Source organism: Falco peregrinus, chromosome 6, assembly GCF_023634155.1.
Source record: "Falco peregrinus isolate bFalPer1 chromosome 6, bFalPer1.pri, whole genome shotgun sequence".
Classification (NCBI taxonomy): Eukaryota; Metazoa; Chordata; class Aves; order Falconiformes; family Falconidae; genus Falco; species Falco peregrinus.
The window spans coordinates 1,680,015-1,692,057 of record NC_073726.1 but is presented as its reverse complement, the minus strand read 5'-3'; the positions used below and the strand labels follow the sequence as shown (position 1 = coordinate 1,692,057).

Here is a 12,043-nt window from a genome sequence, read left to right as displayed (position 1 = left end):
TGGAGATAGAGGCTGAGGAGCATCATCTGTCTGTCATGTTCAGATATATTTAGAGCACTCATCTTTGTAATGCCCATCAGCACCAAATGCATTATGTAAGATTAGCTTAAAAATATATACAATGGAAAGTCAGCTCTGCTGCAGTTGTTCTTAAATTATTTTTGGTATTGCCCACAAAACTTGTATGGCTCAGTACATTATCCTGCCAGTGTGCTCTCTCTCTACTGTATAGGAGTCATTTTTGAAGATCAATTTCTCTTCTTAGACTTTTCAATCACAGGTCTCCTTCCTGAGGCTTCAAAGAAAATTGTCAGTCAGTGATACACATGATGAAGATTTTAATAAGTGCCCATTTTCCACTAGGATTGAAACTGAGACAAACCATTTATCTCTCATTATCTTTCAAGCCACTTTATATTTGAACTTGTGATTTCAAGGTGCAAGATTCCAAATTCTGCTTACTTGCATCCTTGGCTACTGTTGTGTTCTTTTATGCTGCTCAGGTGGCTTCATCTTTTGCAGTTACCCATAATAATTTTCAATTTTCCACTTTCATTAGATATTCAGATTAATCTCTGCCTATCAAATATGTCTGGTCCACTAGCTAGCCATTTAGAATGGCTTGGAATAGATTATTTGGGAGATTTTTTTGAGTTTAAGGAGTCAGACTGTGAGAAAACAAACCATATTCTTCTCACACCATGCTAGAAAATTTATTTTTATCTCTCAAATTTCCTGCAAAAAAAGCTGATCCTTTCCTTTGCATATGTTTAAAAACTAGTTTGTAATTACTGAGGTTTAAAATAGATCTCAACTTTCTGCACATCCATTCAGTCATCATAACTATTTGTGATATTGTGGCAGATGAGTGTTGATATTTTTTTTTTTCATGATTTCTTTCTTTGTGGGTTCATGGTGCACCTGGTATATGATGGTCCGTAGAAAATAGTCTGCTGTTTGGTTTTGGTGATGTAGCTTTGAAAGTGTAATTCTGTGATGCCATGGCTTCACAAATCTTCAGGATCTCTCTTCCTGAGATTACAATGAAACATGCTGTGATCTTGGTTTTTATTTTTACTGTTTAAAAAAAATCTCTAATTTATGAATGCTTCTTCTTGGTTTGTAAACCTTGTTGCAATAAAGAGAATGAGGAAGGAAAATGCTGGAATGCCAGGTGGAATAGAAAAACAACAATTAATTCAGCTTAAACTCTGAGCTGAGAAAGGCAGCGTCTTTACAAAGAATTTTTGTAATGTGATTTGTAGAAGAGAAAGTGTCTGTCATGCTTGATTAGGGGAATGAAGATCTAAATAAGCTGTTTTCAGTGGGTTATTTAGATGGTAAGCAATATGAATGGCATGGTTTTTGTCCAGAATCTAAAAGGCTAAGTGTATTTAACTGATCCAGAGACTATATTGGAAGTTCTTGGCTCGGTCAGTGAAGTTGTTAAGAAAAGCAGAAATGCAAGGAAAAGTATCTGTAATGTTGCAAGAATGAAAGATGTTGATCTAGGAGGGCTATAATTATGGTTTCTTCTTAGGGAGATTAAAAAAATTAAGACCTCATTTATGGAGGAAAGCATTTCTTGTGATGGCTTCAGTCATATGTATTCCTGAGGAGAAATGAACGTTACTCCAACCGAAACCTTTGTTTGCTTCTTTAATTTATGCAAGTTCCCCAAATGAAATATGCTATACTAGCAAGAAAACAGATGTTTACTGACATAACTATGTGGTTTGGGCTATCTGTGTTGGCTTTTTGTCCACCCATCATCTTCTCTGACATAGCTAGATTTAACTAGCTGAATAATTCAGCAAAGTAGGGGAGAACAAGGTGGAGAAGGAGGGAGAAAAGATTTCCTGGAATCAGATTCTTCCAGTGAAGGCAAAATACTGTTCGTGCACTGGAGTTTTGGCACCAGATTTAAACTCCAGCAAATTTATGAGGCCTGTGATGCTTTTGAATTGAAAAACATGATGAATTCTCATTGTAATGACATAAAGTGAATTTCTGTTCACCTTTTTTATTATGTGATCTTAAAAGAATTAATCAGTGTCTCATATTAGGTGGTGTTATATTGAATTGTGAGCTTTCATTTGCAGGTGAATCGCTATTCAGGACATATTCCAACAATGAGATTTGTCTGACAGTTCCAGGGAAATGTATCTAGTCCTCCTGTCTAAATGTCGAATATTGTGAACTTTGGATGGAAGAATGAAATGTAATAAGCTCACAAATCATCAAGAACAGTAGTGAAATGACACTTCGGGAAAGGTTTTCTGTAAATAATGGGTCAGTTACAATGGTGTAAGTAATGTGAAAGATTTTATTTTCCGCGCTCTTTTTGAGATACGTGAATTAATTGTATTATACCGCTACCTTGAAGACATGGTGTTACTGTTATTGAAAAACTTGTATCTATGCTATTTAAATGAGAGAACCCAAAAAGATGGATTCAATGTTTGGCACATTAAAGGAATTCATTAATAGGTATTTAAATAGAATATGTGGGAGGCTATTATATACTAAAATAATTTCAGAATAATTACTATTTCACTGTACAGTAATAAAAGCTAAAGATGGCAGTAGGTCTAATTTAAAAATAATCAGAAGTCAGCTCAGGTTTTGTAATTTTTTTTATGGAAATATCAGAAGAGTTTTGTTAAAACAGTCATTAGGAAGCTACTTATGTTGGTCAGAGAATACTTAGAAATGTCTAGCTGCTAAGTCACTTAAAGCATTTAAACTTGTAAAAATTGAATTAAAAATCTAGAGGAGAAAGTTGCATTAAAAAATAACTTCATGAAACATTTTCTTCATTCTCATGTTGCCTTTTGCTGGTTAGATCGTGACTCACGTAACAAATGTGTGATTTTTTTTTTTTTTTTTAAGAGATACTGGCTAAACTCCAGAAGAAATCATCCAAGCATAAATGGCTGGTTCTGAGAGTAATCTGTACTTCATTTTATCTTTCTGGGAAAGTAGTTAAAAGGCTTCTGTAGATATAGCATGTAATTTTGCTAACAGGTAGAAAAAGAGCAAGTTTGCACAATCCTTACAGTATTTTGTTATAGTAAGCTCTAAGTTATTTCATGCAAAATTAAATTCTGTGATTCAGAAATAGATTTGGTTAAATATATGTTGATGTGGTATGGAATGTTGCAGTTTTGGAACTACTCTTAACGAGGCTTGGACAATACAAAGCTCATACATACATTTTTGACATTAAAAATATGATTAATCATTCAGTCATTAATTTGGCAAGCATGAAAAATTCAGTAAACTGTTACAGTCAGAGGTACTGGGATCAACACACAGGGTCCTTGAAATCCTCCTCAGACTTGGGCTAGTTGGATAAACCTGAGCCTGAAAAAAATGCCAAGTACAAGGCACGTAATTTTGGGAAGCTGAGAAATTATTCTAAGTGCTTCAGGTTTAAGATTATCTTGAGCTTCCTTAAAGGTTTTGGGTCCTGTCTGATAGCAGAGTTGTTTTAAAGCATCTCGTTATTTAAGGACCATGAACCACTACTCACTTTCGATTATTTGTACAGTGCTTTTCTTCTCAGATAATTCAAAGACTTAAGAGATAAATCCTGTCTTTTCTGTTACGGAAAGACCATTTGCTGGTTTTCTTCCATTTCTTCTGCTCTTGAAAATATTCAAGAAGTAAAAAAAACCCACAAAACAAAACAGAAATAGCCCTGAGGGAATGGTTTGATGATTGCTGCTGTTCTAGCATGAGTACTTTGAGCATGGTGTTTGGTGGTCTTTTCTTGGTCAAGGACTTAATGTCTTCAAATATTTTCTTTCCAAAATAACAGTTGTGTTTTCTATAAGATTTTGAATGCATTCACCATAGAGCTCCTTTTCTGTATTCCTAGAATATAAAATTTTCATTTTTCTGAGGAAGGTTAAAAAAAAAAAGATATTCTGGAAACTAAAAGAATGTCCTGAGGGTGCAATATGATTTCTTTTGTGTACATTTTAAGTTATTGCCTGAACTCACAGCTTACTCTTTTCTTCATGTCTTGAAATAGTTCTCCTTTGAAAAATCAGAACTCATTCCAAGAAGATAAATTCTTATTTTATGATTTATTCTTAAATTTCAGTTGATTTTTTTTTCAAAGCAGGACGTTCATTTTAATTTATCCTCATCAGTCAAGGACCTTATTTGCCCCGACACATTCATTCAAATGCTACACTTCAAACCTCTAAATTATGTCTCTTCGTTCTGCAAATTCTCTAAGTAGCTAATATATTAGGTGGCATAGCTAGTGGACTTCAGACCGTTATGTCTTTCTATTAGACGGTGTCGTATTGTTACAGAAAGTAGCAAACTGTTTCTAGTGAACTTTTGTGGTTTTTAGATGGAAAAAGATTGTAAAAGGCTTCTGCTGCTGTATGGAAAACATTAAACCTAATAGTAAATCATCCTGATTATTTGTAGCTTATGGGAGAAATCCCAGGGTCAAGCCCTATTGACTCAGAAACTGTGTAAATGGAGCCTGTGCTTTATAACAAGTTGTTATGATCAGGCAGGAGGCCAAGTACCAGATGGATTGATTGCCTTCTGCCACCGGTATGGCCACATCAGCTGCCTCTATTAGGAATGTATTTATTCTTGAAAATGTCAGCTTGACAATTGGAGTTCAACTTGTGCTATCAAAACACATTAGTCTCGTGATCCTAGACTTAGATCAAAAGCTTTGTTGAGAGGCACTACTTTTGTCTTATTTTGATTGAAGATCTTCTCTGTACTCCTTCTAAATTATGATGCTGTTTCCTGCTCTTTAGAGAGTGGGTTTGCTGAGGCAGTTTTAGAGTAGAGAAATCAAATAAATGGAGCTTTTCAAAACTGTCAATAAGGATGCACACAAGATATTAGTTAGTTACTGTGAAACTGAGCTTTGTCACATAGTGTTTAGTCTGTGAAGCGAAAGGTAGCGAACAGGCTCACAAAAGTGTCTCTTCTGAGCTGACACCTGTTGAAAGAAAGGAAGTTAGTCACTTTGAAACACTAAACGAATTATAGGAAAAAATTGCATTGATAGTCTGAGCTTTTCTACAAGAAAAAGACAAACTCAATTAGCATTTTTTTGTAACCCAAGGGAGAATGGATGATTTGATCCACATCCTGATCTAAATTCTACATTCATTGCCTCATGGTGAAAACAAGGATTTAAACCCAAAGCAATCTGATCATAGCACATGTCTCAACATGTGAGATCAAATCCACACTGTCAAATTATACGTCTGTTCTTAGGTATTAAACATAGAAAAGTGTAAAATCCAGAACACTTGATCTAGTTATTTCCAAGACACATTTCCAAAGCAGGTCTATGCAAAGGGGTGCAAATACATTTTTAGTGTAAGATTTCATCTGACGTGACTTAGGCAGCTATCTGTATGTATCTGCGGTACTGCTTTAGATTCCCTTCACAGTTAGTGGGGGAGATAGGTGCGTGCAGGCTGCATTTACTCTCTCCCTAAAGCAGGGTCTCTAAAATAGGCTAGATGAACTACTCAGTAGTTAAGTGCTTATTCACATAATCACAGAATGGTCAGAGCTGGAAGGGACCTCTGGAGATCATCTGGTCCAACCCCTGCTAAAGCAACTTCACCCAGAGCGGGTTGCACAGAATCGTGTGCAGGTGGGTTTTGAGTATGTCCAGACAAGGAGACTCCACAGCCTCTGGGCAGCCTGTGCCAGTGTTTGGTCACCCTCAGGGTAAAGAAGTTTTTCCTCATATTTAGGTGGAACTCCTTGTGCTGCAGTTTGTGCCCGTTGCCCCTTGTCCTGTCACAGGGCACTGCTGAAAAGAGCCTGGCCCCGTCCTCTTGACGCTCAAACCTTGAGATATTTGCACGCATTGGTAAGATCCCCTCTCAGTCTTCTCTTCTCCGGGCTAAACAGTCCCAGCTCTCTCAGCCTTCCCTCAGAAGGGAGATGCACCAGTTCCCTCATCCTCTTTGCAGCCCCGCGCTGACCCTCTCCAGTAGTTCCCTGTCTCTCTGGAACTGGGGAGCCCAGCACTGGACACAGCACTCCAGGTGCAGCCTCACCAGGCAGAGCACAGAGGCAGAGGAACCTCCCTCGACCTGCTGGCCACGCTCCTCCCGATGCCCCCCAGGGTCTCATTGGCCTCCTTGGCCACCAGGGCATGCTGCTGGCCCATGGGCAACTTGCTGCCCACCAGGGCTCCCAGGTCCTTCTCCGCAGAGCTGCCTTCCAGCAGGTCAGCCCCAGCCTGTACTGGTGCATGGGGTTGTTCCTCCCCAGGTGCAGGACCTTGCACTTGCCTTTGTGGAACTTCATGGGTTCCTCTCTGCTCAACTCTCTGGCATCCACACACATAGAGATGACCTCCAGGGTGAGCTGTTCCATCACCTTTCCAGGGATGGAGGTGAGACTGACCAGCCAGTGGTTTCCTGGGTCCTCTTTCTTGCCCATTTTGAAGACTGGAGTAACACTGTCTTTCTTCCAGTCCTCAGGCACCTCTCCTGTTCTCCATGGCCTTTCAAAGATGATGGAGAGAGGCTTAGCAACAACATCTGCCAGCTCCCTCAGCATTTGGGGGTGCATCCCATCGGGGCCCGTGGATTTGTGGGTGTCAGGTTTGATTAAGTGATCTCTTAATGTGATCCTCTTCGACCAGGGGAAAGTCTTCCTTTCTCTAAACTTTGTCTCTTGCTCAGGTGTGGGAAACCTGAGGGCCAGCCTTGGGGTAAAGACTGAAGCAAAGAAGGCATTTGGTAACTCTGCCTTCTCTGTGTCCTTTGTCACCAGGGCACCCACCTCATTCAGCAGCAGGTCCACGTTTTCCCTCATCATCCTTTTCCTGCTGATGTACTTACAGAATCCCTTCTTGCTGTCTTTGAATTACCTCACCAGATTCAATTCCAAGTGGACCTTAGTCTTCCTCATTGCCTCCCTGCATGTTCTGACAATGTTTTTATATTCCTCCCAAGGGGCCCATCCCTTTTTCCACATCCCGTAAACTTTCTTCTCCTGATTGAGTTTTGCTAGAAGCTCCTTGCGCATCCATGCAAGCCTCCCGCCCCCTATCCTCAATTTCTTACTCATGGGGATGCACCTCTTGAGCTTGGAGAAGGCGATGCTTGAATATTAGCCCACTCTCTCTTGGATCCCCCTACGTAAGTCCCTAACCCATGGGATTCCTCCAAATAGGTCCTTGAGGAGGCCAAAGTTAGCTCTCCTGAAGTCCAGGGCTGCAATCCTACATGTTGCCCTGCTTCCTCCACGCAGGATCCTGAACTCCACCAGCTCGTGGTCACGCAGCCGAGGCTGCCCCCAGCCTTCACATCCCCAGCCAGTCCTTCTTCGTTTGTGAGTCCAAGGGCCAGCAGCAGACCTTGCTTCGTTGGCTCCTCCATCACCTGCGTCAAAAAGTTGTCATCAGCGCTGTGCAGGAACCTCCTGGGCTGCATGAGCCTGGCTGTGTTGTCTTCCCAGGAGGTGTCAGGGTGGTTGAAGTCCCCCGTGAGAACCAGGGCCTGTGACCGTGAGCCTTGCGACTGGTTGACTTCCTCTTCCAGATCAGGTGGCCTGTAGCGAACACCCACAGCAGTGCCCCCATCTTGGCCTGCCCCTTAATCTTTACCTATAAGCTCTTGGCTCACTCTGCATCCACCTGCCCCTCGGGAGAGCTCGATTCACTCCTGTTGCTCCTGCATATCATTCTCTACTTTGTGGTTTCCTGCATGTCGCCAGGCGAATCATTCCTGAAACTTTCCGCATTGGGCAATTGATGGACCCAATACGAGACACCTCCAGTCCCTGCAGGTGAAGCAGTGTAACCACAGTAGTGTACTGAGGTATATAAACTAAAATAAATTATTTTCCAGAAGGACTTCTGAATTTGTTGATAGCACAGTGGCAGTCATGGCTTACAGTTTCCCCACTATGTCAGGCTGAAGCAAGCCAGGTGGCCTTCAGTCAGCTTGTTCCTCTTCGTGACACATTTTTTGTGTATCAGATTCTGCAAGTATCCTTTCTGGTTAAATAAACTACCCAATGTACTACCTAGTTCTCAATGGGATTTAAAAAAACCAAACTTCTAGGTAGCTTCCTCCAGCTATTGCTGCAGATTGAACCTGCAAATTTCAGCCTCCTACCTTAGAGAATGTCCTAACACACGTATCAGAAAGGGAATACCTACAGTGTTTCTTTCTCATTTTAGTTAACAGCTGCCCTTTGAGTTTTCTTGAAATACTGCGTGGGATGGAAGCCCGTGTTCACATTCTTGAGACTGCAAGACACAGCCCTTGTCCTAGTGCCTGGATGCATGAGACAAAAATCCTGGCTAATATTTGCTGGTAGGAGATGTCTCTGCCTCGCTCCCCTCTTCCTCACTAGCTTCTCATGTTACCAATGTGCTGGTAGCCCATGTTGGCAAAGGGCAACATGACATGTTACCCACTGCAGAACTGCCATTTGCTGGGGAATAGGATGCCTGTGCTTTTGCTAGTGCCCATGAAATTGCTGTAAGTAGTAGACAGGCTTTGAGGTAAAAGCAGAAACGGTTTACCCAACGGAAGTGAAGAGCTTAAGAAATCGATTGCTGTGCTTAAGAACAGATACAGAAAAGTGCAACAGTTGCAGTCTTTGTTGTTACTGCTCATTCAGGTCTGACTTCAGCATGGTTTCTTTTCTTCTTACCAGCTAGAAGACTGGAGCCCGACTTAACTCCCAGGGTGACTGATGGTTCCCTGGACATGGGATTTGGTCGTTCAGCTATGCTTTGTCTTTTAGTTGTTTCTTTCCCAAAATAGATTCTGATTTGGGATGAAGTCACCCCTTCTGTCCTCCCTATTTCTGCTTAGCAGAAATCCACCCTCCTGACCTTCTGCATTTCTGGATAAATCTAACTGCTTAAAAAGACATCAGGATTTGTCTGTGGTGCCCTCATCAAAAAGAAGGCCCTTGGACTGTTTCTTTCAGCTGAGTGGATGTGGCTAGCTTCACACATATTTGACTTAACCTGTTTACACAGTGCAGTCCGCGGTGGGTAGATAACAGAGGAAGAGTTATGTTACTGCTGGGCTTAAATGCATAAACTGTGCCCAGCACAGAACTTCAAAAGTACTTGCTGTATAAATGAGAGTGATGAATGTGAATCATTGATAGAACCTGGTAGGATGGAAAATAAATTGCGGGATGGTTTGTGTCTGAAGTCAATGGTCCATGGTTTGTTGGTGACACAGTGATGGCATTTTCCTACCTGGATGCATGATTTTACCATTGGTATTAGAGGTGTCAACAATTCAGTCTGAGGCATTGGAGTTTTAGAATAATGATGAACTACCTGAAATCCAGATACGTGCCAGTGACAAAGTATACGTACATGAACCATGTTGGACAGTCCATGCAGAACCTTCTTGCCTCAAGGCAAGGTCACAGAAGTCGTTGTGGTGACAGCAAGAGACAGGAACGACGGCCTGAGACTTCAGCTGTAGATGGTAGGGCAAACCTACCCAGGTGGGTGCCAGGTGTTCCCATGGCGCTCCTTCAGGAGAAGCAGTCCAGGGCGCCCTGGGCTGCCCAGTTCCTACTGCTAGCTACAAGAGTCAAGTTTTCCAAGCCTCTGTTTTAGACCAGTGATTTTATTTTAAGATACACAAGGGATCAACATACCTAGCTGTCTACGTTCAAACTGATTAATTTAAGGGAATTTGTTACGGTAAACATTTTTAGGAAGATTGGTTGCTTGTAGGCATTTTTAGACTTTGCCTGTGAAGCTGTGGTGCACTGTTGCTGACGGCGAGAGTTGCTTGTTGCTGCAGAAGAGTTATGTTTGTACTTGCTGGTGGTTGTACTTACCCGTTTAGCTTTTTCACCAGCAGAAGAGACACGATCTAATGATTTCGTAATGTCTAAGAAAAAAAAAAATTTGAAACCTTTACAATAGACTCTGAGAAACAGAAATTTAAGTGACTATGATATAAAATTTTACTGTTGTCTTTAGGGTCTTTTATGTTTGATAGTTGTAAATGTCCAAACTCCCAACAGAATATAGAGTACTTAAACAAGGTGGGGGGAAAAAAGGGTTATTGAGGTCTGGGAGGGTGGTCAGCTGGGTGGACAGGGTGTTTCTCTGCACAGCTGTTTTGTTATTAATTTGTAAAGCTGTAAGTGTGAGAAGCAGAATTCTTTATACGAGTCAGGTGTGTCAAATAGAAATATCAGGAAGGAAACAGAGGTACGTAACCCATGTGGCTGTTCTCATCAGGAAGGCAGGAAGATGCTGAGATGATATATTTGTCAGCTAGTCATTCTGATGTCAAATAATTGAAGATAACATTGGAAAAGATTTTTCCCTCCGCAAAGCCTCAGAAGCCTATTTATCCTGAAATAATCCCTACATTTGAAGGGATTATTTGGGATATGAAGAAAGGGAAATGAACTGATATTGTCAGCATAGTGCTGTGAATAAGTTTGAGTTCCTGTGTGCTTGCAAGAACTTGTCTAAAACTTCATTATCGGTAGTGCTGGCAAATACTAGATGACTTTGCTTGCATGTTGTCTGTGTTTATGCAGAGTGGAAGCTATGGGAACTACAGGAGTAGACTTTCCCCAGGAAAGATTCACTGCTTCCCATAACATGTTAATTTGTTTCTTCTGTTCTTAAACAATTGTTAGTGTATATTCAGTTTTAGTTTAGGAGCTTTCTGTAGGACCTACAACTGTGTTTAAAGACATGCTTCATGAAAGTCCCTTGATGACTTATTCAATGAGTTGAATATATTTTTACTGAGAGACTTGCGGAGCTAGGCATCTTCTGGAGTTTCCTGGAGGATAATTTTGTATCCTGAAATATAGATAACTAGTCAGATAATTATATCTCAGTATAGCCTTCTATTAATAGCTATTCTTGCTGTAATATTTAGACATACTTCTAGAATTCACATAGCCTTTTGTCAGTTCTTTGTATTTCTGCAGCTTTTGGTGCACGAGAATATTTCTGTTTGTTTCCCAATTACAATTTATTTTATTTTAAATTATAAACATATGCTGTGGTATCCTTATGGGACTGTTCTATAGCTAATTGCTATTTATGTATCACCCTGGAACTTTGGTTTCTGTGGTGATGATAAAAAATGCATGCTTCGTGGAGTTTAAATATGAAGACATGATTTTTTAATTTTTGCTGAAAGATTCATGGATAGAACTCTTTTTAATGACAGGACTAGCAGTTTTGGTCCTTGCAGTTCTGTTTTTCTGTTTATTTACAAGCCACTAATATGTCCAAAGCTATAAGTCATGTATTTGAAGAAACAGAGTCTTTAAGGAGAGGCTTGAATGGTTGTCAGGAGTAAGGACTGGGGCTATACAGAAAAACATACTTTTTTCAGTTCTGCTGGTGCTAGTTTGTACTGCATCCTCAGGTAGGTGACTTCACCTGACTCATAGATGACAACAGCTGAAGTTATGCTGGGACTAGGTATCTCCAAGAGATCTGGGTCTGAGCACTGTCCAAGACAGCAGTCTCTCATGGCATTATCTGGAGATGGAAATCATAGGAATCAAGATAAATTGTTAAATGGAAGAACATTGGTCCTGAAGACCTATGGCTTTCTGCTGTGGTCTAAGTTAACTAGAAAATTGTGGTGATGCACCGTTTAAAGAGTTGCCACTGTTTTAACCATTTCCGCAATCACTGCAGCTGTCTACTCAAGGAGATGCCAGCCAGGTGATCGGACCCCTCACAGAGGGACAGAGGAGGAATGTAGCTGTAGTTAACTCGCTGTACAAACTGCACCAATCAGTTCTGAAGGTAGGCTTCCTCTGGTATTTCTCTTCTTGCCATAATGTCAACTTTGTTGCTGTATTGTAACTATATTCTGCCATTAGCTGATGAGAACTCTGACAAATACAGCCCAGTTTTGGGTTAAGGGCTGCACCATGCTGTGCATTTGTACAACTCTGGGACTTGGCTGGCCCTGGTAAGCACTGCTATGTGACAAATTGTCAATATTAGAAGAGAAGTGAAAGATGTGTTTATGGAGAATAATCACATCTC

General features: G+C 40.8%; 1 protein-coding gene across 1 annotated transcript in view; it reads left to right on the top strand.

Annotated features, from left to right (window-relative positions):
- COG5 (component of oligomeric golgi complex 5) overlaps nt 1–12,043 on the top strand; it is a 183,336-nt gene that overhangs the window by 146,810 nt on the left and 24,483 nt on the right. Inside the window, exon 15 of the mRNA XM_055808013.1 lies at nt 11,687–11,797. Within this exon, the coding sequence (XP_055663988.1) occupies nt 11,687–11,797 (111 nt within the window). The remainder of the gene's footprint in view (nt 1–11,686; nt 11,798–12,043) is intronic.